The 24,281-nt window shown below is 55.2% G+C and overlaps 1 protein-coding gene across 3 annotated transcripts in view; it reads right to left on the minus strand.

Moving 5' to 3' along the window:
• The window catches only part of PBX1 (PBX homeobox 1), a 124,453-nt gene extending 102,084 nt beyond the window's left edge, over positions 1 to 22,369 (minus strand). For 2 of the 3 annotated variants that reach the window (XM_050712284.1, XM_035537683.2), the window contains exons 1-2: positions 21,633 to 21,960; positions 18,973 to 19,046 (exon numbers count right to left, since the gene is read on the minus strand). In XM_050712284.1, coding sequence (XP_050568241.1) covers positions 18,973 to 19,046; positions 21,633 to 21,823 — 265 coding nt within the window. In that variant the 5' untranslated portion in view covers positions 21,824 to 21,960. Of the gene's footprint in view, positions 1 to 18,972; positions 19,047 to 21,632 lie in introns of all 3 variants that reach the window. The other variant, XM_035537682.2, reaches the window with a different exon arrangement.
• Positions 22,370 to 24,281: the final 1,912 nt, after the last annotated feature.

Below are 24,281 nucleotides of genomic sequence, written 5' to 3' on the forward strand. Positions count from 1 at the left end.
AAAGATGTTGGGCAATTGAGCTGCACAAATCCGTACGTTTCTGTCAACCCAAACAGGCATTATTATTTCTTTTCCTCCTCGAGACCTTTTAATTTGGAGGGGTGGGGGGGAAAGAAAAATGAACTCCTCCTGCCCAAGGGAACAAAGATGACTGCAATGCCTCCGAGGCCAGCACAGACAGCCCTGGCCCACGCGCAGGGGGAGCAGCACCCCAGCGCACACGGGGCAGACGGAGCCACGCTCGGATCCATCTCGGGAGGGGACACACGAGTCCCAGCCAGCTCTGGGCAGGGGTCTGAGGGGTGAGAGGGGCGGCAGGAACACAGAGAAATTTGGGAGAAAGCGAGAGGGTGATGGAAGGAGAAGGCAGCATCTCCCGCTGAGCACAGGTCAGCACCCCGTCTGCCTGCTCTGCAGGTACGGGCGAGCGTCTGGATGCAGACACCGGTCCCCCTGCAGGAATTAAGTGCTGCCCTGGAGTTTCGGGTGGCTCACAAAAGGCAGGGAGACCCCACAAGGGGATTACATCAAGCTGCTTGGAAGCACTAAGACCCAGCAGCCTGAGACAGAGGGAATTAAAAGCAGCCAGGCCCTAAGAGGAGAGGGAAGAGCTCCTGCAGCCACCCACTCAGCCCAGGTAGGCTCAGGACCGACGTACCCATGTTTGGGGAGAAATACCGAGATATCTGGGCTTATCAGGGTTTACTGGGGCGAGGGGAGCCCAGCAGCGACCTTCTCATCGTTACAGTGCCAGCGCCATGGCGGGGCTGCCACGCAAAGCCCGTGCTGCCCCCCCTCCTGGGAACATTTGGACACGAACCCCTCGGGATTTCGGTGTTCATGACCCCAAGGAGCCCAAAAGCAGCGACACAACTGCCGGGGCCAGCCCCAGCCACCTCCAGCTTTCCAGCAAGCACGCAGGAGAGAGAAGGAGGGGGGGCCCCACGCCACCGTCCTCGCCCCGCGTGCGTCCGCGCCAAGGCTGGCCCCGCAGCCCGGCTCCAAACGCTGCCAAAGCCCTCCCGGGGGGCTCCGCATCCCTGGCACCCCCCCGTCCCCTCGCCTCTCCCCCCCCCCCCAAACCCGCTCTCGGGCCCGTCCTCCGGAACAATCTCGCTGCAGGCAGCTTTTGTAAGCCTCCAGCCCCAAAAGAAAAATGATGGGTTTGAACTCTTAACCCCGCCCCAGAAAAGGCTGGAATTAAAAGGGGTTTATGACTAAGTATGCAGATGGGAATACTGTAATAACAACAGGCGAAATGTTTGCCCAGCAGTTCTGGGCTCGTTCGGGAGGAAGGGAGAGCGGGGACGGGCGGCTTCTGGCCGGAGGATGACGCCACGGAGAAAGAATTCAGCGCCTGGGAGGGAGGGAGGGAGGGAGGCAGGGAAGGGAGGCTGCTGATAAACGCTGGGGCAGAGGCGGGGAGGGGGCCGGGACCCGAGCGCGGCGGTGCCGAGCTTTCGGGGAGCGCTGGGGGCTTCTGGCACGGGCAGAGGCACAGGCACGGGGGAGGCGAGCAGGGGCTGGGAGAGATGGGAGAGGCCTCGGCTCCGGGGCTGGCCTGGCGATGTCCCCATGGAAAGGGGCGGCTTGCTGAGGATCACAAATCTCGCGTGACACTGATGTGCTTGGCATGGCTGGGACACGACCGGGAGGCAGACAGAGCACCCCCACACCCGAACTCCCTCTGACCACGGGGGACCCACACACAGACTCCTCCTGCTATGGGGGAGCCTGCAAGTACAAAACTTGGTTAATTTTTAAGAGCCCTGGGGCACCAAGGACATTGAAAAGGTGGAAAACCCTAAGTGCCTAAGTCACCTCGGAGAGCATTTTCAGATTCCCTTCCCCTCCTAACATGCTGCACAAAGCCCAAAACCAGGGAGCTCAGGCTCGAGGAGACTTAAACCCCGGCCACCGTGCCCTGCTGTTTGCTGAGTGCTCCTGCAGGCGGGGAGATCCAGCTCCTCCGCCACCGCGGCCTGCACCCGTCACACATCAGGCTTCGGATCCAGACCCGGCTCATCGGGTCACCGAGAGCATCCTCCCGGGGCAACAGCAAGCTCCTCAGGGCTGCGCGGAGCTGCTCTCAGCCCAGCACGGAGGCCACGTCACCCAAGGAGCTCACCCTCAGCTAGGGGACCAGCCGGGGAGCCACCTTTGGGCTCCTGAGTCCTTTGGCACCCAGGTCACGCACAGGGACACGCCACAAAAACACAGATCCCCCCGAGCAGCCACGATATCAAACTACTTCTGGGCGATGCTCCTGCCGTAAAGCCCAGCACCACGTCTTCCTCGGCCCCCCAGCACCTTCCGCCCGTGGTGGCGAGGTGCTGGGCGCAGCCCGGCCTGACGCAACAGCCGCCGTGCCAAACCAAGCACCTCGCAGGGGATGAGGTTCGGAGGGGAACACGCCCTCGCTGCTTCCCTGCAGCAGTGAGCAGGTAGGGCTGCCTGCAAAAAAAAAAAATTCAAGGCACAACTGGCAAGCCGGGAGACTCCAGTTTGAAATACAGGGGATTTCCAAGCGTGCCTCGCTCCTGCCTTTGCACAACGGGGACTTCAGGGCTCGCAGCATCGGTGCACAGAGTTCTGACTGCTCCGGTCACCTCCTGTTGATGTACTGAGTTTACCAGAGACGTGGGAGCACTGGAAGGAGCCTTTACGTCTTTCCCGTTGCTACAATCCCTCTCCGGGTCCTACCCGTTGCACTTCCAAACACAAACACAGCAGCCCTACAGCATCCAAAGGGACAAAGCCAGCAAGCTTCTTCCTCATAAGAAGCAAGGAGATCTTTATTTTGCCTTGCAAAGAATGCCCCTAAGGAGGCCATTTGCAGGGTCAGGAAAGACAGCCCCTAGCAAAAGGGAGCGAGCATCGCAAAGGGCTTCTTCAGCACGACAGCAGAGGTGCGAGCTTCGGTCCCGTACCCGCAGCCCCCGCCTGCAAACGCACAGCTCCCCGCACGGCACCGGCGAGAGCCTGCAGGCCGGGCAGCGCTCGGATCAGGTAATGGAGGGTGCAGGAGACGCACGAGAAGAGCCCCGTGAGTCACAAGAGCTGGCCGGGGGCCAGACGCGCGAGCTCTGCAAAGCCAGCGAACAAAACAGGGCAAAGCCTGGAGCTCCCCGGCCCCTTCCTGCTGCCGCCGGTGACCCCTGCGTGGGACACTGCGGTCAGGGCTGGGACCGAGCCCCATGCTCCGTGTCCTGGGGCCAGCTCCTGCTCCGAAGCAGAGGCACTCCTCTTACCTGCCAACTCAGGGCACTTCTCCCCATTTAAGGGCCCAACCATGGAAATGCCCCTTCCTAATTCCTGTTCCGATGCTTCCCCTCCCTATCTGACACCGATGCCTTGCACAGCCGGGCGTGGAGTTTGTCTACACCGGGGATATTCGCATCTCCCTGCCTCTGGGGTGGCTCCAGAGCAGCCAAGCCCCCAGCCCTGCCTCGTACCTCATCCCCGGAGCTTGCTCCAGAGTGTGTTGCAGATAACACGGGAGGCTGCAGCCACTCGTCCGTGCCAGAAGAACAGCAGCGCACGCAACGCCGGGACATTTCCAGAAATCAGCACGGGTGGAGAAGAGAAAAAAAAGGGTCACTGTTTTGCCCTTGGCAAGTGGCAATGGAAACTTTCACCTCAGAGCACTGGAGCTTCAAATATTCACGGCGTGGTCCTCCAGCAAGTTGTACCGATGCACACGTGGGCTCCTTACCCTCCACTGGACCCCAGCCCCCTGCCCAAAGCAGGCCCCCCAAGGAACCAGGCATACAGCACCCAGTAAATCTCTGCCATGAGGCGCCGCCGTCCTTTCATCTGGGACTTCCAGGCATTCCTGATACATGTCATCTTAATTTTTTTTTTTTTTTTTTAAATGAAAAATAATGACAAAGACGAAAGAAGTTGAATGGTGGGGAAGACGTCTGAAAGGGGGATAAATACCCATCGGGATTCAGCCGAAGCATCTGACAGCTGAATGAGTTAGACGAGCGCTAGCAGACAAACTGAACCGCTCCGTTCCCTCCCTGCCAGCCTGAGCGGGACGTCCTGAGCGCTCCAAAATGTTACCTAAGGAAACAGCCCTCCTCCTGCCACTTTCAGCACTGGGCAGAAAGGAGCAAGTCTGCAGCGAGAAGCACAAGCCAGCTGCCCAGGTGAACCAGGCTGCCCTTGCTGCCCCCTGACACTAAACCCCACCGCCCTGCACCTCTCAGCGGGTGCCACCCAGCACCCGGAGGGGAGCTCTGAAGCCAGGTGAGGTGAAAGACCGAGCCAGGGCAATGGAAATGGAAAGGCACCAGGACCATGAATCCCCCTGTCCCTCAAGAAAAGCGTCCTGTTCCAGCACGGAGTCGATGCAGGCAGTCTGCGGCGCAATGCACAGCCTCGCCAAACACCTGCATGAAGATGCCAGCAGAGAGGGCAATGCCCAGGGCCCTTTCCCAAGGAAAACCTAATCTGCAGAGCCCGACATCAGCAGCCTCCATCCCTCCCAAGGCACAAATGTCCCTGATCCCGAGCGGCCCTTAGCCCCTTCCTTCCCCGGGAGGCACACCCAGCGCTAACCACCGAGCCTAACTCTATCCGGTCCTCCTTCCCCACGTCTATTGTCGCTAGAAATTTATCTGGGTTCTGCCAAAAAACATACTGCACCTCCCCTCTGCCCTTCGAAGTAAAAGCAGCTCCGCTCTTTACCCAGGGAAGGGGGAAAAAAAAAGTTTAAAGGCAAGCCCCCACCCAGCCGGGACCGCTTCACTCCTCCTCCCCACCGGAGGACGTTCGCACAGCCCCGTCCCGTCAGCCCGTCTGTGGCATTTGATTCCTGTCTGTCACTAAGTGATGAGGACAAAGGGTGAGGAGTCAGGAAAAGGTCTGAGCCACTTTGTTCATCGTCTGGATACGAACTTTGGATGAACTCCGTGGGGAAAGAGAAAAGCCGCATGGAGCGGGACGCACGGTGTATAGCTCTCTCTCCTCAAAAAAAAAAAAAAGAGAAAAAAGTTTTGAACAAGGGGAAGGGGTGGGAGGGAAGAGAGAGGAGAGCATTCCCCATCCCCATGGCGGCAGGCAGTCCTGAGAGCTCCCTGCTCCGAGGAGACAGAAGGATATTCAAACCAGCTTCCCAGGAGGCATGTTCAATAAAGCAGGATGCCAGCGCAGCCTTTTCTCAAACAAATCTGTTAGCGGCGGGCCAGGGGCCAGCCACAAGGGCTTGCTTTTTAAAGCAACCAAACGGGAATTTCCTAATAAAATATATATTTTTTATTTTTTTTTAAAGCCCCGCCGTGGAAAGGTTAAAGGAAAGCCTGCTGGCAGAGCGAGATGCATCTTACATGCAGACCTCCCTGGAAACACAGGAAAACGAAGCACGGCACAGGACTGGGACCTCTGGGATACATCAAGGGCTGGGGAGCCTAAAGCATGCGAGTGCCCCCAGCACCAGCCAGGGGAATCGAGTGCCCACAGCATGGTTACAGAGGCAAATGGCCTCAGAACCAGTGGCAGAGGTCTGCCACCGCTGTCCCTGTGGCCACAAGGCCTGCTGAGAAGGGAGGAAACTCACCCTCCCTGTGCCGACCTCGGGGACCTGGAAAAGCCACCGCAGGGCACACTCGGCTCCTTCGCTTCATGCTGCTCCTCGGAGCAAAGCCAAACCAGTCTGCAACTGGAAAGCCCTGTGGCAGCCTTGCAAACGCTACTTAAATCAGTCCCTCCCGGGCTGTCAGTGATGGCAGCAAAGCCACAATAAATTTTCTTTTGAACAGCTCTCAGCGAGCAGCTCCGATGCCCCTGGCCGCAGAGGGGAGGTGTGCTGTCCCCCCGCGGCACGAGAGGCTGGCTGGGGGATCACAGCAAGGGGCAGCCACGGCACAGACCAGGCACAGCATCGAGCGAGGAGCAAAGCCCATCTGCAAGACGTGCCAGGCCACAAAGGAAAGTTATTGCTACTGTACGTGCGGTTCTGCAGCGCTCGAGAGATCTGCTGAGCACCAGAGGGGAAGGGTGCCCAGCACAAGCCATCCCACCATGCTGCATCCGTAACAGAGCCCAGCACGGCACCTGAAAGCAATCCACTGCTGTGTGCTGGAGGTTACCCTGCAACTCTCTTCTCCCTGCTCCCCACCAGCAAACAGCGAAACAACTCCGTACCCAACAACCCCACCTGGTACCCAACCAAAATAGCCCTGTGTGCCAGAGCAGCAAAGCCACAGAAGGCACGGCAACACACAGGGGACGCATTCCCTATCAAGATGGGAGTTTTATTCCTTGTGTTTTTATTCTTTGTCCCAGCACAGGACACAGAGCTGCAGAGATGAGCAGGGGAACTGCTAATTCCAGCTCTGGTCTGGCCTCTCTGCCTGGGAAGACAACTGCTCGCTGCCAGGCAGGACGGGGAAGACAGTGCCCCAGGACTCTTGGAAGTCCAGGGGATCAAAGGCTCGAGTTCATCCTTCCAAAGCTACATGCAGCTCCAGCACTCCCACAGATCTGCCTACTGCGTGCAAAGACGATGACCACGGAGAAAAGAGGGAGGCATGGGAAGCAAGCACGCGCCTGCAGAGGAGCTAGGCAAAGAAATAACCCGCCCGTGGAGGCTGGGAACACAGGGTCCTCCCTCTGCCACCGGCCTCCACCACGTCCCCGAGGAGCACATGTTAGGAGGTAACTCGAGCATCTCAGAGGCGCTGCCCAGGACCTCTGACAGAGAAACTTTGATCTGCTCCGAGCACTGCCAGTCCCTAGGGGCTGCCTCTAAATTACACCACAGAGCGTGCCAGGACAAATCGACTCCACTGAGAGAACGTGCTTTGGAGGAGCCTGCTCCACTGCTCGCTCCAGAAAGGCTGAAAAGCTCCTCCGGCAGTGGCCCTGGCTCTTCAGACAACGGGCTCCAGACGGGGAGAACCAGCCAGGAGAAGGGGAAGCTGGACAGGAGGCCCCGGCCACTTATCCCGTTTGCAGAAGGTGGGAGCTTGGGGAGGAGATGCCGTTGCTGCTGGATCCAGGGCTATTTTTGGACCAGCGAATGAGAGGAACAGCCGGAAACTGAAGGGGGCTGGGGGAAAGAAGGAAGAGAAGGTAAAAGAACACAAATCTGCTTTATCATTGCCTGAAACCCAAGGAGACTGATTAACGCAAACAGCCCCCGTGCCCCTTCCCTTCCAAAGCCTTGTCTCGTCTGCTTCCTAAATCTGATTCCCATTTGTCTCTATACGGTTCTCATTTGTTCTTCATTTAGGTCTCCTCTGCGCTCCTGCTGGAGCTCGGGACTGCCCTCCAGAGAGCTGTGTGACCCAGCGGGGCACGGCCAGCCCTTCCCCGGCGCCAGCCCGGCCCGCGAGGCCCAGGCACCATCCTGCCTCGTCACAGAAAAGGGACGGACTCCAAGGCAAGGAGGGACTCGTGGCATAGCAAAAAGCCACCGAAGGAAAACCCAGAAGGGACCGGGACAAGGGGACACGGAGCAATGGAGATCTGCCACACACGCCAGCGATGCTCAGGGCCCGCGCGAGCGGTTTCCACTTTCCATCTGCAGACAGCCTCCCGATTAAACAGGAGCTCAAAAATTATTCTAATAGAGCTCCTTTCAAACACAAACCGCAGGGACCTCTCCTAATTGTACAGTTCCTTTCTCAATCACAGCCTGCATACAATAAAGCAGGTCTGTCCGCCGCCCTTGCCTACAGCCACACGCCTCGACGTTCAAGACCCGGCGCGCTCCCGACAGGCCCGCAGCCGGCGGAGCCGCTCCGACGGGCGGCAGGAAGGCCGGGCCTGGCTCCCTGCAGCCATTTACCTCACGGTTCCTACAAAACCTCCAGCAACTCGCTCCAGATCCAGACTTCAACAGATCTGGACCTCCAGCTCCCCCCTCAAGCCACAACAATTCAATATTCCTTTCACAAGCACCAAAAACAAGTTAGAAATGGGGCCTTTAGGGCTCGAAGCAAGGCGTCGCAGCCCCCCTGACACTTGCTACTGCTTTTGGCCCACAGAGCATCCGACCAAGCTGGACATGTTCCCTTCATCAAGGGATGTTTCCAAGGCCTAACCAAACACCACAGAAAAAAAGAAAATAAGTTCTGTGCTGCCATCAGCCTGGACTTTGCCACCTTCCTGCTGCATAGCACCTGCCTCAGGTGCATTTAGAAGATCAGGGACTTCCCGTACCTCCACCTCTCTGTATTTTATTTTATTCCATTTTTTCTATGGCTTTTTCAAGGTAAACAACCCTTGTTTGCCCTCGGGATAGTCTTGCTAAACCTCAATCACCACCACACACTGGTGCGAGCATCGTCCCTGTCCCCCTCTCCCCCCCCCCCCCCCCAAGACCCCCTTCGTGCCCATGAGCCAGCACCACACCATTTTCTGGACCTAGACCCACGCTGGCATCACAGAGAGATAGGCAAATATCTCCGGCACCAGCAGGAGCACAGCCCAGAGCTGCCCAACTTTCTCACCATGACAAAGGGAAAGCAGGCAGGGTCTGAGCTCTCCGCAGCCAGGGCCAACCCTCACCCACCCAACATCAAACCGAGCAGGACCCAGGTGGCAGCATGGGTACCAGCACACTCTATCATGCAGTTTCTCCCTTCTGCTAACACCCAGGCAGAGGACACGGTGCCTAACAGCTGCTCGCACCGCTGCCTCCTGCCAATAAAGAAAGCAGAGAAAAAAAAAGATCACTTTTGCCCCATGACCTTCTCCACCATATCCCCCAACCCCTCCAAAGATTAAGCAGCCCAGGTGCGCAAATGTTACCGAATGCCCTTGCCAGGAAGAAAGTAAATTCCAGCCAAGCGGGGAAATGCCAGCCGCAGTCAGACCCCAGGATGTGCAAATAGCAGCCGGGGACCTTCGGGAGAGGAGCAGCCCCAGCCCAGGCGCTCCTACCGATAATCCTTCTTGGGGCACGTCCACCCCCGGGAAGGATGTTGGTTTCACTATTTGAGGGAGTGGAAAAAAAAAAAAAAAGCCCTGAAACATTTGTTATTGCGCTAAATGACCTTTTCAGCCACTTGGGGACAGAATTGCACCGGGGCTTCAGAGGGAGCTGATGCCAGGTGCTGCTCGCTCCTGCTCCCACGCAGGCATCGACCCCGGGGAAAATAAGTGATGCTTTTTCTGTATTTTGGAGGCTCTGCACCTCCCGAAGCAGTGTCTGCAAACCAAGCACCCGCATTCACGTGACGAAGTTGAGGAACGTCCTCTTTGCAAAATTCTGCATGAAGTACAAAGGAGGAAGCAGTCTGCTAAGAGCTTGCTGAGCAAAGCGCTTCAGACTGCTTCATTTCACATCGCTGAAAGCGTAAATCAGGGAATTGCTCCTCGGATTTTTCTCCATTAGCAAAGTATATTGCAACTCCCCTTCCCATCACCAATACCGATCAGCACTTCACATCTGCTGACCATATCTAACAGCCAGGATTTTCCAGGGGAATAATACATTCACCGAAAACACCATTCCTGCCACCTGCTCCCCCACACACGCAACTGCATTGGGAGCACGGATGCGCAGGCTCCTCGGTCTTAGCAGGAACCGCATAACAAAACTCAGCAGCCAGGAGCTTGTCAAATCCGAGTCAGAAATAAGTAAGAGCACTCCTCTGAAAGGAAGGGTAAGAAACCCTTCAAAACCCCACCTCCATGACGGTGGTGGAGGGTTTCCCACTGCCCATAACTTGTTCGCACAAGAGCAAACGCCCTGCTGAAAGAGGCTGTTAAGCTGAAAGCACAGGCTTCACACAAAACCTACCGGGAGAAGGTTGTGTCCCAAGCTACCACCTCGGGATCGATCACTAAAAAGTTCCAACTCATTTCTTTTAACCTGTGGCCTGGGCCTTTTGTCTAGAGATCTGCAATCCGTGCCACATAAATCACATTTAAAAAAAAAAAGTAGGACCGAGTTAATACAATGCAACCTTTTAACATTAGAGACCGCTCGAGTTAAAAGCTGAATTCAGAGCTTAAACCCGGAGGCCGATCCATCCAGAGGCACAACCAGCAGGCGCCAGGTATTGTATCATTTTTAATGTTTCACCAGAGAATCACCGCGCATGAAAAAAAAAGAAGGATGTGTGTAAACAAGCCAGCGCACACCCACAAGCAGCTTGGGTTTTGAAACATTAATGTTGAAATTAGAAAGGCACGTTTCGGAGAGTTATAGGCAGATTCGCTTTCGCTTTGGCTCCAGCCTTGTAAATATCAAATGTCAAAGGAAATAGGCGCGCTGACTTAGAAAGAAAGGAGCCCTGCACTGCGGAAACGTGCGCGGGATCGGGACCGCCGGAGTTCGGGAAGGAGCAGGAAGGAACAATGCACACTTAGCCACTGGAACGGTATTTCTGCCGGTTAACCTGCCACTGCTAATTTTGCTAATCGACATCACTCTGGAATTTGAAAATGTTATCCAACCAGGAGAGAAACTTGATTTTCCTCTTCTAATAACAAGGACGGGCAAGCCAGCCAGGCTAGGCCAAATGTTTAGTTACAAAACGCCGCGTGGGAAACCGAAAAGGAGCTGCAGGAGCAAGGAACTGAGTTCCTGGGTTTGGACTCAGATGAGAAACAAAACCAGTCAGAGGTAGCTCTGTTTGTTTTTCCATCAGGACTGAAGTAAAATTGCAGAAGTTATTATTTCAGATTATTGCGACTCCTCGCAGCACTGCCTGTTCTGAGGGTTTTCAATCTATCGGTGTGTTATTTAAAAAGGGGGTGGGAAACAGCCCTTCAGCTTAAGGCAAGGAAAAAGGCTATTTTGGGGACAGCTTCTCCTATAAATAAAAGGCCGTGCAAGCTGGACACGCCGGGCAGGGAGAGGACGGTGACGAGGCGCTGCTCTCCCAAGGTGTCGGAAGGGATTTCTGCGATCTGCTGCGGCGAGCTCCCGAAACGCTGCGATGCAGTGACAGCAAACAGCTCCACGAGGTGCGGGCAGATGAGCAGGGCGCTTCCCTGGCACGGGGCAGCCAGGGGAAGGAGCTGGTAGAGCAAAATCTGTATGCGGAGGTTTTCCCAGCTAAGTGATTGCCTGGGTTCCTCCCTCCATTCCCCAGCTCTGTGCACCAGGCCTGAAGAAAGCTATTAAGGGCCCGAGAAGGGAGATTAGCAACCGCCGATGGAAACCGCAGAGAAAAGGTGACTGCAGGGAGGAAAGCAAGACCCAGATTTACAAACACGACTGAGACAGGAGAACCACCCGGGGAGCTGCAGGACCCCTCTCGGTGCCCCCCTCGGAAGGGATGTCCCTGAAGGAGAGCAGCAACCCCTCCGAAAACACCTCTGTGCCGAGTTGGGGCCAGCACTTCAGGGCCAGGCCGGTATGCTTTACAACAAGCAGGAGATGTGCAGGAGATGTTCCTCGGACCAGGGGAGATCACGGTCCCCCAGCCTGCAGGCAGGGCACAAAGGGGTCTCTGCCCCCCAGCACGTCCCCTTTCCTTGGCGTATAGCTGGCTGCAGGACCGCGTGTCTCAGGACCACATTGTTCCAGCTTTACAAAAAAAATAACACAAGGGCAGGGCTCACGAACAAGGCCAAGAGATTTAATTCCTCGGTGCCTTTTTTTTTTTTTTAATGCCTGACGTAGGAGCAAACCAATTCCAGCCCGAGCGATCCCCGCGCAGCATAAGAAAACAGCCCCACGTTCCCCCACCCCGACAGCGCGCAGCTCCCCAGCCCTGCCGCTGGTCTGGCGACTCCACGCTTCAATGTATTCAGCCCGCAGCCTCCTCAGGCCACAGCTTTCTGTAATTTATACCTATCCCGCCCGCCACCTTATATTATTTCAGCCAGCGGATCGCCGGGGGACGCGGCACCCCCGAGGCAGACCTCGCAGCACTCAGAGCCCAGCCCTTCAAACCACCGGTTCTGGTCCCGAGCACGGTTCCCCGCAGATGCTCCCCAAAAGCAACATGACGAGGGGGGGAATTTCACCAAAAAAACCCTGAGCCCTCCGCCTCCGGAACACGCCGGCGAGGGGGACGGATGCCCTGCGGAGCACCACACGGTGATCCGGAGCCCAAACAGAGCGCACAGCCCGGGGTTCGGTACGGGTTGATATATCGGGGCCTCACATAGCCTGGCAGCGTCCGGTCGTCACGTGCTGCTCCAGACTGGCGGTCAAGAGGCCAGAGAGTGCTCACCAACAGCTTCGCCCGCCTCTCCGATGCTTGCCAGGCCGACCGAACCGAGCCTGCTTCCGCGCGGATGTTCGGGGAAAGCTGAGGACGCAGAGCGAGGCTGGGGAGGGCCTGGGTTTATTAGATTATGGGCTGCCCCATGCAAATGGGGACGTATTGATCTGGCCTGCGAACACCTGGCTGGGAATAAAAGCAGCCCCTGAGCATACAGAAGCTGCGATAGATTATTAACCAGATCCACTGCTGTAAATCACATTACCTCCTTCAAAAGGCTGACCCAGGACCGAGTTCCCTCGTTAGGTGCTGCACATGCAGGAAAGCACACATCCTTGCTGCGCATGGGAGCGTTACTTCTGGCACCCAGAAGCCCAAGGATTCAGCCCCAAAGCATGGAGCCCTCCAGGAGCACCCTGCTTGGGGGGCCACAGCCCTGCTTCCCTCCCAGCAAGCCCCAAAACCAAGCATGGCTCAGATCCTGAGTAGGAAGAAACTCACTGTATAGGAAACCTGCCCTGGGAAGGCAAGGCAGGAGAAAACTCAAAGCTAGGAAAAAAAAAATAATACCTGTGGTTTCTCTGGACACGAATTCACCCCCTGCTCCTTGCCCACTTTTATTTTGCATCAGCTGCACGTGCGGCAAACAACGCCCCTAGTGCACAGAGCACATAGCTTGGGATCTCCCACACCCCAAAGCACCCCGACTCCAGGCACGTGAAGGAAAAAAACAATACCAAAATGCTTAATAGAGCTTAAAGGAAAAAAATAAATCACAAAATCCTTTGCAGAGCTTCATTAACAGAACACAGCGGCTCCCGATTAAAGGAAGGACTGGGAAATGAGGTGCTGCACCAGCAGCAGAGGAGGACTCCCGTATTTCTCCGCTCTCCCCACCAAAATCCCCGGCTCTGATTCAGCAGAAGCACGACCAGCAGCACAGCCCAGTGCATCTCCCTGCAAACCAACCCATTTACATTTAAACCACCACCCCGCTCCCCTAAAGAATTGCTGCATGCAGTAATTTCCCTGTGACAGGCAAACAAAAAAAAAAAAAAAATCCTGATGAAATTGTCTCGGAGTTTCTCTGCATTTTGTTTACAGCTGCTGCCCTCAACGCCAGGGCCGGCACCGAGAGCACGAGCCTGCTCCGAGGAATAAATCCCACATTTAAGACCGTTTAGAAAAAGCTCTGCTCGCAGACAGCCAGCACTCAGAGGGGGAAATCCCTTCGCAGGTCTCAAATGAGGGAACTAGAGCCATTTTCCCCGGAGAAATTTAGGCCTGAAAGATCTTCCGAGTTTCTCGTTTGGAGCTACACGGCCCGGTAACGAGATCTCGTTCCCTGGGCTGGACTTCGCCGCCGAGACCACTCGCAGGGAAGGGGTGAGGAGCGGAGAGAAGCCCGTGGCGATGGGGAAGACGCACAACATGTTTATGACAGCAGCTATTTGTGCACGCACCTGGTTAACACGGGTATTTTTCCTGCTCTCGCCCCCCAGGAGCTGTGCGAGCTTGTCCATCCCCATAAGCCATCTCCGGGGGGGGTTCGGCCACCTCCCTGGAAACAAATAGGGCAGGGGCCCAGGGGGCTGCCGCAGCCACAGGAAAGTTTATTTGACAACAGGCACCCCAAAATAAACGAGCCTCGGAACAAAACCGAGCGGATTTGCTCTCCTATTCAGGGGATTTTTCTCCCCGAGGTGCAGGGATGGTAACGCCGTGCCTGGTCCCCCTCTTTGCTGTGACGCCCGAGGGGGAGGCGGTGAGAAGGAGCCCGCTGGAGCCCCCTGCTCCCCCCCCCTCCTGCCCCCGTGAATCGCAGGAGGCCGATTTTGATTAACCTAATTAAGCCCGCTCCATTCAAAGAGCGGCACCAGCCACGTGCTACCAGGGGAGAGGAAGAAAATACAAAATGAAAAAGGAGGAATTCTCGCCGCGAGCGCGCTCCTCCGATGCCATCCTATCCTCGGCAGGTCCCCGATGGACCAGGCTGCATTTGAGGAGAAAAATCTCAGAAAAAGGACTCGCAGCGGGGTCACAGGCCCGACCCCACAGAACAGGGGAGGCTGCTGCCCCGTAACCCATCGGGTGTACCGGGGTCCATCCAGCCTTCCCGTCGGGGTGACTGGTTTCCATCCCTCCCAGAGGTGGCTGCTGCTCCTCTTGCACGATACGGCCCTCCCCCTCAAGCCAACATCTCCCAGACACCGTCCTCCCTTGCAGACCATCCCTGCCTCTCAGCCTCCTGCACGTTCCCTTCCCTCCTTTCCCTTAAAGCTAGCAGCTTTCTGGAAGTAATTTAATCGCGAGCTGCACAGAGGTTTCCCCGCACAGCATCAGCCGCCAGCAGAGGCCCTGCTTTCAGCAGAGCCCACAGGGAAGAGAAGACGACGAAACAGGGATGAGAAGACGATGAAACGGGGAAGAGAAGACGATGAAATGTTTTGCCTTCCCCTCCCAAAGCAGCCAGGGACCCAGCAGACCCCGCACCGACAGACCCACTGCCCGCCCGGCTGGCGAGGAGAAGCATCACCTCTCCCTCCAAAGCCTTCCAGCTGGAAAAAAAAAAAGGGGGGAAAAAAAATAAAGCAAACCCTTTGAAGGGCAGGCAGGCGATGCTGGACTTCCCGGAGCAGAGCAGGGCCGCAGATCCTTCGGTGCTGGAGCTGCAGCACTTTCATTATTAGCTTTTGCAGAAGGAGAATTAAGCCGTAGGTGCAGCACCGCACCGCGATTCAAACCGGGGGGGGCTTAACCCGCCCCAGCACCTTGGGAAACCTCCGTGGAAATGCACGAGAGAAGGAGGGCAGGGTTTCAGACAGTACCGGAGGGCTGGGGAGGGGAGGAAAGGCCGATGCCGCATCCTGCCCCGCCACAAACTTCATCCTGCAAAAACCGCCCCGTGCCTGCAGCCCCGCTCGGGGCACCACAGCTGCCCCCGTTCCCTCCTTTGGGGGCAGGGGGGGAGGAAGAAAGAAAGAAACCCCATAACGTAATTGCTATATTAAAGAGAAATGGCAGGCAAGAATAATAAGAGAGGTGTCAGAAGTGAAATACAGTAACAGACATTAAAAAAAAAAAGACTACAGTTCTGTGATGGGGGTGTTAATTGAACACAGAGCTGGAGAGAACAAAGGGGTGTTAAGGAAGAAAAGAAGGGGGAAAAAAAATCCTGCCTCCTCCAAAGATCTGATTTGAGTTAAGTTTGGTGAAGATAACGCACGGGGAAAGGTAACTAAGAGGCACCTTATATAGCTATTATGTTCTAAAATTAAAAAAATAAACCCATTATTCAACAACAATTGCACGGCTAATCAGTGCTGCCTATAAATATTCCCCTTAGTAAATCCCATCTACTGGTCGTACGCAGGTTTTTCTTTTAAACTCCAATTCCTTCGACACAGAGGGGCGAGGGGCTGAGAAAATCAAACCGGGGGATTCCAAACAAGGAGTCAGGGTCTTTTTAGGAAGTACCATTTGCCCGACGCCCTCACCTCCCCCAAAAGAGCAGAGAAAGTGAAACGATAGGAAAAGCTCTTAAGGAGGAGGAATCAGATTAAACGGCCATATATCCTGTGCTCAGCCTCTCCCCGCCGGTCCCCACCGAACGAGATGGGAGTTGGAAAAGGCTCCCAGCTGAAATAGACGCTGCTGCGTTTTGACAGCAGATATTTTCCAGTTTGCCATCCAAGGACCCCACGCCTGCGATGCCTTGCCTGATTCTTCTACTTAGCTATTCTGCTCAGGCAGGGAACAGCTTAAAAAAAAAAAAAAAAGGAAAAAAAACAAGGGAAAAAAAAAAAGGACATAAATAAGGAGCCCCTACCCCTGCCTTCAAACTTTTTATAAATCAGCAATGCAATATCCGATTTCAATTCCTATTGATGGAAGAATCAATTGTATTTAGGACAACAATGCCTCCTATTTCCATAATTATTATTCCAAAAAGCCAGCCAGCCATTTGAAGGCAGTCCTGCCCCTTCGCTCACAACAAAGCAGCCAACAGCAAGTGAAAACACACCGAACCAACGCGGCCAACTTACACATATATTTAAGCGGCAATTTTTTTTCTCCACGCTTCCACCCAGACCAAATCTCCCAACTTTTACTGCTTCTAAACAAACATCGCCCCAAAAGAAACCATCTCCAGGCTGCAGACAAAAGGAACCGACGGATTCTAATCAGTGAGCTTTAAAAAATAATGTTTATAAATGCTTTAAAATAATTGAAAAGCCCAGGTGCAGAAGGGAACTCGTTGGCCAATAAAGCCGACCTCTTTTTCGAAGAACTTTATGGACACTTTGGGTTTGCTCAGACAATGTTAACGCTATGAAATATTAGCCATAATGTTGCGAGAGTCGGTGGTAAAGTCTCCATAAGGCTCTGGAGTCACTTAAATCAGGCAGCGGGTAACTGAATGCACATTTCTGCACATCATAACGCCGGGGAGGGGGGGGACACGCACACGGGCACTTCCCAACACCCACCGGTGACCACAAACAGCCAGCGGGATTTCAGGCGACAGCTCACACAACACCCCCCCACAGCACACGGTAAAAAGCTGGGAAGCAAAATGGGAAGCGGGGAGGGAGAACTCGGCTCAACTTTGCCGCACAGACCCTCCTGCGACCCCGCGCTTCTCATCCCCAGCAAAATCAGGGCTGACCTCCTGCTGCAGTCGGGCCCACTGAGCAGTAATGGCAAATAAATAAAAAAAATAATAAATTACCATCTGGCCGTTTGCTCGCTTACGAAGTGTGACTTTTGGGGATGCAGATGGGGGAAAGGGGAGGAGGGTTTTTAATTTGCAAAGCACAAATAAGCCACCGTATCCCAGGGCAGACGACCAAGGCTCCAAAAGCCACCTCAATTCAACCTCTTCAGGCTTCTCTCCGCAGCGCTGTATCCAAGTAACCCAGGCACAACACCAACAAATAAAAATTTAAAAAGGCTAAGACAGCCCCAGCCCACACCTGAGCAGCCTCTATTTCCACGGGCACACTTCAGCCTGCCGCCTCTCACTCGGCCGGCGGGAATTAGCTCACGTCTGCCCGCGGCATCCCCGTTAGGATGTCGCCTGCATCAGCCACCGGGGCCGGTCCCGGTGGATTCCCCATCCCAAAACTTTGTGACTGCGCCGCTACCGAAGGCGAGCTGGGATTCATCGGTCACCCTGCCAAAGAGCACCAGCACGCCGGCAGCACACGCAGCATCCCAGACAAACATTGCCTTCGGCTAGCACCAAATAAAAGCAGGAGGACGAGGGAAGAGGGAAAGGAACTTGAGGGCTCCTTTTTGAGGGGTGGGCGCACAGCAAAAGACTGTAAAAACAGCTCTATCCGTATACCACCTCCTTCTCATTACACCGTATGAACTCTGCAGAGGTTCCCCTGCAGAACCCATCGCATGGCATTAAAGAAACCACCCAACGCCCGACTCCTCGGGAAGGTCAGACAACGCGGCCTTAAGGACTTCAGAGAGCTGAATGCCATCGTAGGTGCTTTGTCTAGGCTACAAGCTGCACAAACGGCGTTTAACAATAGGCCCCCTTAGTCGTTTTATATATATTGCAGGAGTCAAGTAATTGTATTTCCAATCAGCTGCTCGCACTACACAGGTTTATATATATTTAAGGAAAAAAAAAAAGTAAGACCCAGATTCAGGTTTCCGAAAGCTGTTCCCCTTTTATGTGTAACTATCAATGTATATCAACGGGGCGTACAATCATATTTATTGTCACTTTCATTCATGTCATGCCCTTGCTTATATGGTTTAGATATGAATTATTGACTGTTACAGTCCTTGTTGTAAAAGGGGAGGGGGGGGGGGGGGAGAAGTCAAGTACTTTGCAGCGTGCTAAAACAAGGCCGCTGGATCAGCACAGAGAAGCCCGCTGATCACCTCCGATCAGCTCGGAAAGGCAGAGACAAGTCACCCCCCCCATGCTGAATTTCCATAATTTCCCCCATCGGAAAAAAAAAAAAAAAAAAAAAAAAAAAAGGATTCCAGCAAATAAATAAATAAGTGGTGCATGTTGCTAAATGTCCTTTCCTGAGCATCTGTTGTTTAAGATCACCCTTGATTGATGACTGCTATTTTTTAATTGTTGCTTTTAAAATTTAAATGCCCCCCTGGGATGTGTTATAAGTGTGTTAGTACATGGTAGGAGGTCTGGAAAGTGGGAAACGGCAGAGCCAACGCTCTCATGTCATTAGCTTCTTTAGAAGCCTGAGAACACCCCATGTCATAAAACAACAGTACCCTAAAGTAACTAACAATCTAATATATTGCTTTCACTAAAGGCAGCTGACAACTTGCTCTTATGTGAGCTAGCCCGGATGATTGGCAGACAAGAGCATTTTAACCCTTTCTTAAAAAAAAAAATAAAAAGTAAGAAACCTTTAGGTTTACCAAACCAGGAGCAGTAGTAAAATTGCGCAATTGCATTTTGTTTTTCTCCCCACACACTCCACAGGCAGGAATTTTTTTTAAACAGTGCCACATTTTTAAAGAAAAAACTAGAGTAAGAGAGAAATTGCAAGGTTTTCCATTTTTTTCCTTCTCTCCCCCCAGAAAACAAGAAATAAAGAGCGGCCATACAATAGAAATTAAACCACAGCGTTTTCCCTTACGCACACAAACCACATCATGCGAGTCCAGTGCCAGAAGCATTAAATACCAGCGAGTTATTTCTCCCCACTTAAACACTCCTACACACGGACGGGGGCGGGGGGGGGGGGAACGGGACGGGACACACAAACTTTGTGATATAATACCTTCAAAGAGCAGGAAAAAAATATATATAGTAGAAGGAACAGCACTGATTTCCTACCTGTCTTCTCTTTGATTTCACACAAGACATTAAAAAGGGCTGGCTTCATCCTGTGGCAGTTTAAAGCATGTTTCCTGGGGAGAGAAGAAAAGGGGGGAGGGTGAGGTTAGGACGTTGCCGCAGCCGGGGAGAACTTCCCGAAATTCACATCAGCCCCCCGGCGTGCACCGGGGGCGGGGGGGACGCGTTTTGGCCGGGGTTGGGAGCCCAGCGGACCCCAGGCCCAGCCGCTGCCGTCCCCGCCGGGACCCGAGGGACGAGGCGTGCGAGCAGCGGTGCCGCCAGCAGCCACCTAGCTAACGGAGAGCAGACAAATTACACCAATTTGGGAATTGCTCGGAATTAGGATTTGCCACCGAGCGGCTCTCACGGCCGCAAAGTGCAAGGCGGGCTGCGTTCACCGAGCCAGAGCCAGGGTTCGGAAGGCAAGCTTGGTGTAACTACCTCATTCAAATACACACACACGAGCAGCGCGGGGCTCTCTCCGTCTCCCACCTCCGATATTAAACCCAGCCATGTGTTTCATTCAGCTCATTCCGCAAGGCAGAGGGGAAAGAAAAAATGCCCCCCCTTTTTTTCCCTGGGCTGGCAATATCCTCTGCTTAGAGCTGTCAATTCGGGGAATTTCAGCGCCCAACTTGGAGCACAGAAACACACAGCCACAGGCACGCGCGCATATGGAGGAATAAATCCGTTTCCCTGCGTTCGTGCTACAGTTCTTGCATACAGCCAGCCTATTTGCAGGTGTTAAAATTTAATTCTTTACAATTGGGATAGTAAACGCATTAAAAAAAAAAAAAACAAAACACAGCCAGATGCTTCTGGGAAGTGGAAGGCATCCTGCTCGCTGCCTTTCTTTTCGGTGGTTGTTGTTTCGGAGCTGACCGGTCTCCTGTGGGTTTTGAGGAAAGGAGAGATTCTGGGGGGGTGGTTTGAATCGGCTGGCTTTAAAACCCACCGTGTGCCTGCTGAGGCAGGATTTATTTATTTTTCCTTAACCCATACGATCATTTTGCCACGGGTTCAGTTGTATAAAGGGCTGTTCCTATCAGGCGCCAGTTACGGGATTTCTGTTTACCAACCGAAATTACACGCGAAGACGATGTGAACATCTGGCAAACATTCACACTACTTACCCCACCACCCACAACATGTTAAAAAGATTTATCTCTCTGATGAAGTCTCTCAAAGGTATATACCCTCGCAGAACCACAGCGTCCCCTTATCAGCACACCCAGATGGGTGCAGACATCGGGGTACACACAAATCACGTCCGTATGCTGTAGGGGCCCTCTTACAGATAATACTGGCGCTGTGCATCTTCCCAAAACTTCGCTTAAAAAAAAAAAAAAGCAGCAAAACATCCACGCAAATAGCAGGATGGATGCAGGAAATGCAAAGCTAAACATCATTGATAAATACTGTGCGTTTGGCAGCTCAGGGAAAAAAAAAAAAAAAGAAAAAAAAAAGTACTGCGAGGAAGCAGCTGAAATAGCCCAGCGAGGCAAAACCATATTTCCTTCTCCTAGGTCTGCTCTGGCTTGGGTTTATTGATCTGATTAACCCCCCCAAATTATCCACGCAGGAACACGCACCATTCCTGCAACTTTCAGGAGGGAGACCCCCTCGCTTCCCCACATCTGGCCGGGAGGAAAGTGCATTATTTCCTCCTCCTGAGAGCTGCTCTGCCCCTGCACGAAGATCAAAAAAATAAAAATAAAATTGAATAAGGTCAGCCCAAACTCTCTCGCCAAGCGGGAGCCCCACACAAGCTGGGGGGCAGGAGGTAAGCTGGGGTTTGGGGGGCACTTTTATCCCCCTGGAAGTTGGCGTGACGCGGGTTTGTTGGACTGCGCCGTGCGTTTTTCCAGGAACAATATATTCTAGCAATCCGCTCCAGCTGGGAGCGTAAATGCCAGGGGGAACGGCACCACACCTAGCAGGAGAAATTTCAAGGGTGCCCCCGGACGACTCTGGGCGACTTTCTTAGCGTTATTCTTTGAAAGGCGCTTTTAATTGGGATATTTTTCCCCCTTAACTTTTGCTAGCACCTCGGAAGGCGCGCGCGAGGCTCGCACTGCTCCAAGCCGAGGGCACTTCAGCTGCTGCATTTCACAGCCTTATTATTTTTTTTTCCTCCTTTTCAAACACTTCTGCAATCAAAAAAGAAAAATAATAATAGTAATAATAATAAAATAAAAAGGAAAGGGTCCACGTACGCCTTCCAAGCACAAAAACGCGGCCTGAAAAACAGCAAGAGAGGGCCCCGGCGGCGGGACCCGCAGCTCCTGGAGGATCCGGAGGGGATCCGGAGGGGATCCGCTCCTCGCCCTCGCCCGCTGCTGCCGGACGGCGCCGCAAAGCCCCGAAACTGGCCCAAAGTTGCCGAGGACGGGGGGGGGGGGGGGGGGCAGCGCCCACCAGAGCGAACAATGCCCGGAGCCGCCCCCCCCGGCCCCGATCGCCCCCGGCCTTTCCCCGCAGGACTCGGGAGGTGGGGGGGGGGGGGGGCACCGGGGCTGCCCCCCGGCGGCCAACAAAGGGCGAGCCGGGGGCGCACAAAAGGCGGCGGCAGCGCTGCGGGCCGGCCAAACTTCCCCGGCACCTGCCCCCAAATTATCGCGTGTGTGCGCCACCCCCCCCCACCCGCGGTGCCTCACCTGGCCTGCGCTTCGTCCAAACTCTGGTCCGTGATGGTCATGATCTGCTGTAAGATGTCTCCGATGTCCTGCTTCCTGCCTGCCTCCCCCTCCGCCCCGCCTGGTCCATCCTGCATGTGCTGGGACAGGCCCGGGTGCCCCGGCATCCCCACCCCGCCGTGCGTGTGCATCAGCCGCGGCTGCTCGTCCATCTCCGGCCCCGCCGCCTCCTTCCCTGCCGCCGGGGCTCGGCTCCTCGCTTTCTCTTCTTGCTCGCTTTCTTCTTCTTCGTGCCTTCCCCCCCCCCACTCCTCCTCCTCCCCAGCCTCTTCCTCTTTGCGCTGCCTTTTTTTTTTTTTTTTTTATTGTTATTTATCCTTCACGCCGGCTTCCAGCTCCGCGGCGGGGAGGAAGAGGAGGAGGAGGGAAAAAAAAAAAAAAACGCAAAAAAAAAAAAAAAAGAGAGAGAGAGAAAAGAAAGGGGAAAAAAAAATCCCTTCGGTTGCTGGAGGAGGAGGAGGAGGAGGAGGAGGAGGAGGAGGGAGGGAGGGAAGGAGGGAGGGAGCGAGGGAGGGGGGGTTCCGGGGAAGGGAGGGGAAACGGCGGCGACTCCAAAAGCAGGGCAGCCCAGCCCCGGCCGGGGAGGCGGCGGCGGGGGCAGGGGGGCGGCGGGGCAGGGGCCGCTCCGGAGCCGCTCCGGAGTGGCTCCGGATCCGAGCGGGGCGCTGTCAGGGCCGGAGCTCGGCGGCGGGCAGGCTGCGACGCGCCGGGGGAGGGCTCCAAACTTTCCCCCACCCTCCCTCCGGCCGGGCCGGGCCGGGCCGGGCCGGGCTCGGGGCTGCGTGGCCGCCGGCACCGCTCGGTGCCCGGCAGCGGGGGCTGCCCTCCGGCCGGGCCTCCGCGCACCGCTCCCCACAGCCCCCGGCCCCGGCCCTCGCCGCCTGCTTTTGTTCGGCTCCGGACTCCTCAAACTGGCACGGAGGAGCCCGAGGAGGAGGAGGAGGAGGAGGAGGCGGGGGGGAGGAAGGGGCCGCGGCGGCTCTCCGCCCCCCCGGCCCCATTGGCGGCGGCGGCGGGAAGGCCGGCCCCGCGGGCCGCACCGCCCCCTCGGCGGCCGCCCGTCAATCTCCGGGTTCAGAGGTGGGCCGGGGGCCGCGCCCCGCCCGCGCCTTAAAGCGGCCACGGCCTTCCTCCTCCTCCTCCTCCTCCTCCTCCTCCTCCTCTTCCTCTCTCTCCTCCCCCTCCTCCCCCTCCTCCCCCTCCTCCCCTCACAGCGCCCCCTCCTCACCGGCCCCCCCCTCCCCCAGTTCTCCCCTCAGGCGCTGCCCCTGACAGGGGGTCCGTGCCCCCCAGGCAGCTCCTTCCCTCTCTCCTCGCCCTGCTGGCTTGCTCCTTCCTCATCCTCCACCCGCGAGGCCAGCCGGGCCTTCCCGAGCAGCGGGGGCCGTGCCCCCCACACGCACCCTGGGGTGCGTGGCCATGGGGTGGCAGAGGTGGCCCCGCAGCGGGTGCCGTGCCCTCACCCCATTGCCGTGGGGAGATGGAGGGAGCAGAGCCGTTTTGTGGCACAGAGCTCGTCCCAAAGATGTGGCTGTTGAGTAGGCAGGCCCTTGGCTTTCTCTTGCACACGATGAAGTGGCGTTGGGGTTTGCAGCGCCACAGGGAGGGAGCCACGACTTGCCTGGAAGCATTCAGTCAACAGTTGAGATCCTCTAAGGAAGGATGGGGAGGGTTGAAGCAAACCAAAACAGCCCCAGGCGTGGAAGAGGGGGCTCATAGGGATGTATCATCCCCATAAGATGGTGGTGGCAGTGCTTTCCCTAAGCCACATGCCAATATCTTGTCTGCAGCCACAGGGGACCCTCAGTGGCCCAGCAAGAGGACGGGAAAGGGGTGCAAATAAATGGGGTTTGCTGGGGCAGCAGGGCAAGGCCAAGGATATCCACAGCATCTCCTCACCTTCTTCTGCTCCTCTTCCACGATCTAAAGCCCAGGGGCCACTCTGGCTGGGGGACGTTATGATGACCCCACTTGGAGTCAGGACAGGCCGTGTCCCAGGCAGGCCTGGCGCATGGCACTTACACCCTGATGGTCCCACACGTGATTTTGCGGCCAGTGCTCTGCCCAAACCGTACATCCTCAGGGCAGGGGAAGCTAGCAGAGATCTCAAGGCCATGGAGACTGCAATTCAGATCTACTTGTCATGGTGTCATGGCACGCAAGAGGTGAAGGACTTCCCCAGCCCCTTTCTGCATTCTCCTGGATCCAAGGCTGCCACGTGGCCAAAAATACTTCTGTAGGCATCAGCGGGTGAGCAGGGACAGCTGAAGTTGTATTAAAAAAGTTGTATTAAAAAAATGTAAAAGGTAGTTATGGTAATCAGAAAAACTTCCTGCTTGGGAGATGACTTCAGCAGACGCGAGGGCTGCCAAGCTCCAGGTCCCTCGTACTGTAAGGGAAGACAGCCCCAGCCCCTGACCTCAGTGCAGGTCGGGGACAGAGCTGTCCAATTTATTGGAAAGAAAAAAAAATAAGGCAATTGTTTTGCTTCTACTCTTCCTCGTTAATGAAACACTTTCCAGTGTTTTAAGCAAAACATGACTTTCCATTTTGAAATTTCCTTTCAAACCATTAAAATGTTTTAAAGTGGTTGAAGGCAAAGTGAGATGT

Source organism: Cygnus atratus, chromosome 8, assembly GCF_013377495.2.
Source record: "Cygnus atratus isolate AKBS03 ecotype Queensland, Australia chromosome 8, CAtr_DNAZoo_HiC_assembly, whole genome shotgun sequence".
In the NCBI taxonomy this organism is placed as follows: Eukaryota; Metazoa; Chordata; class Aves; order Anseriformes; family Anatidae; genus Cygnus; species Cygnus atratus.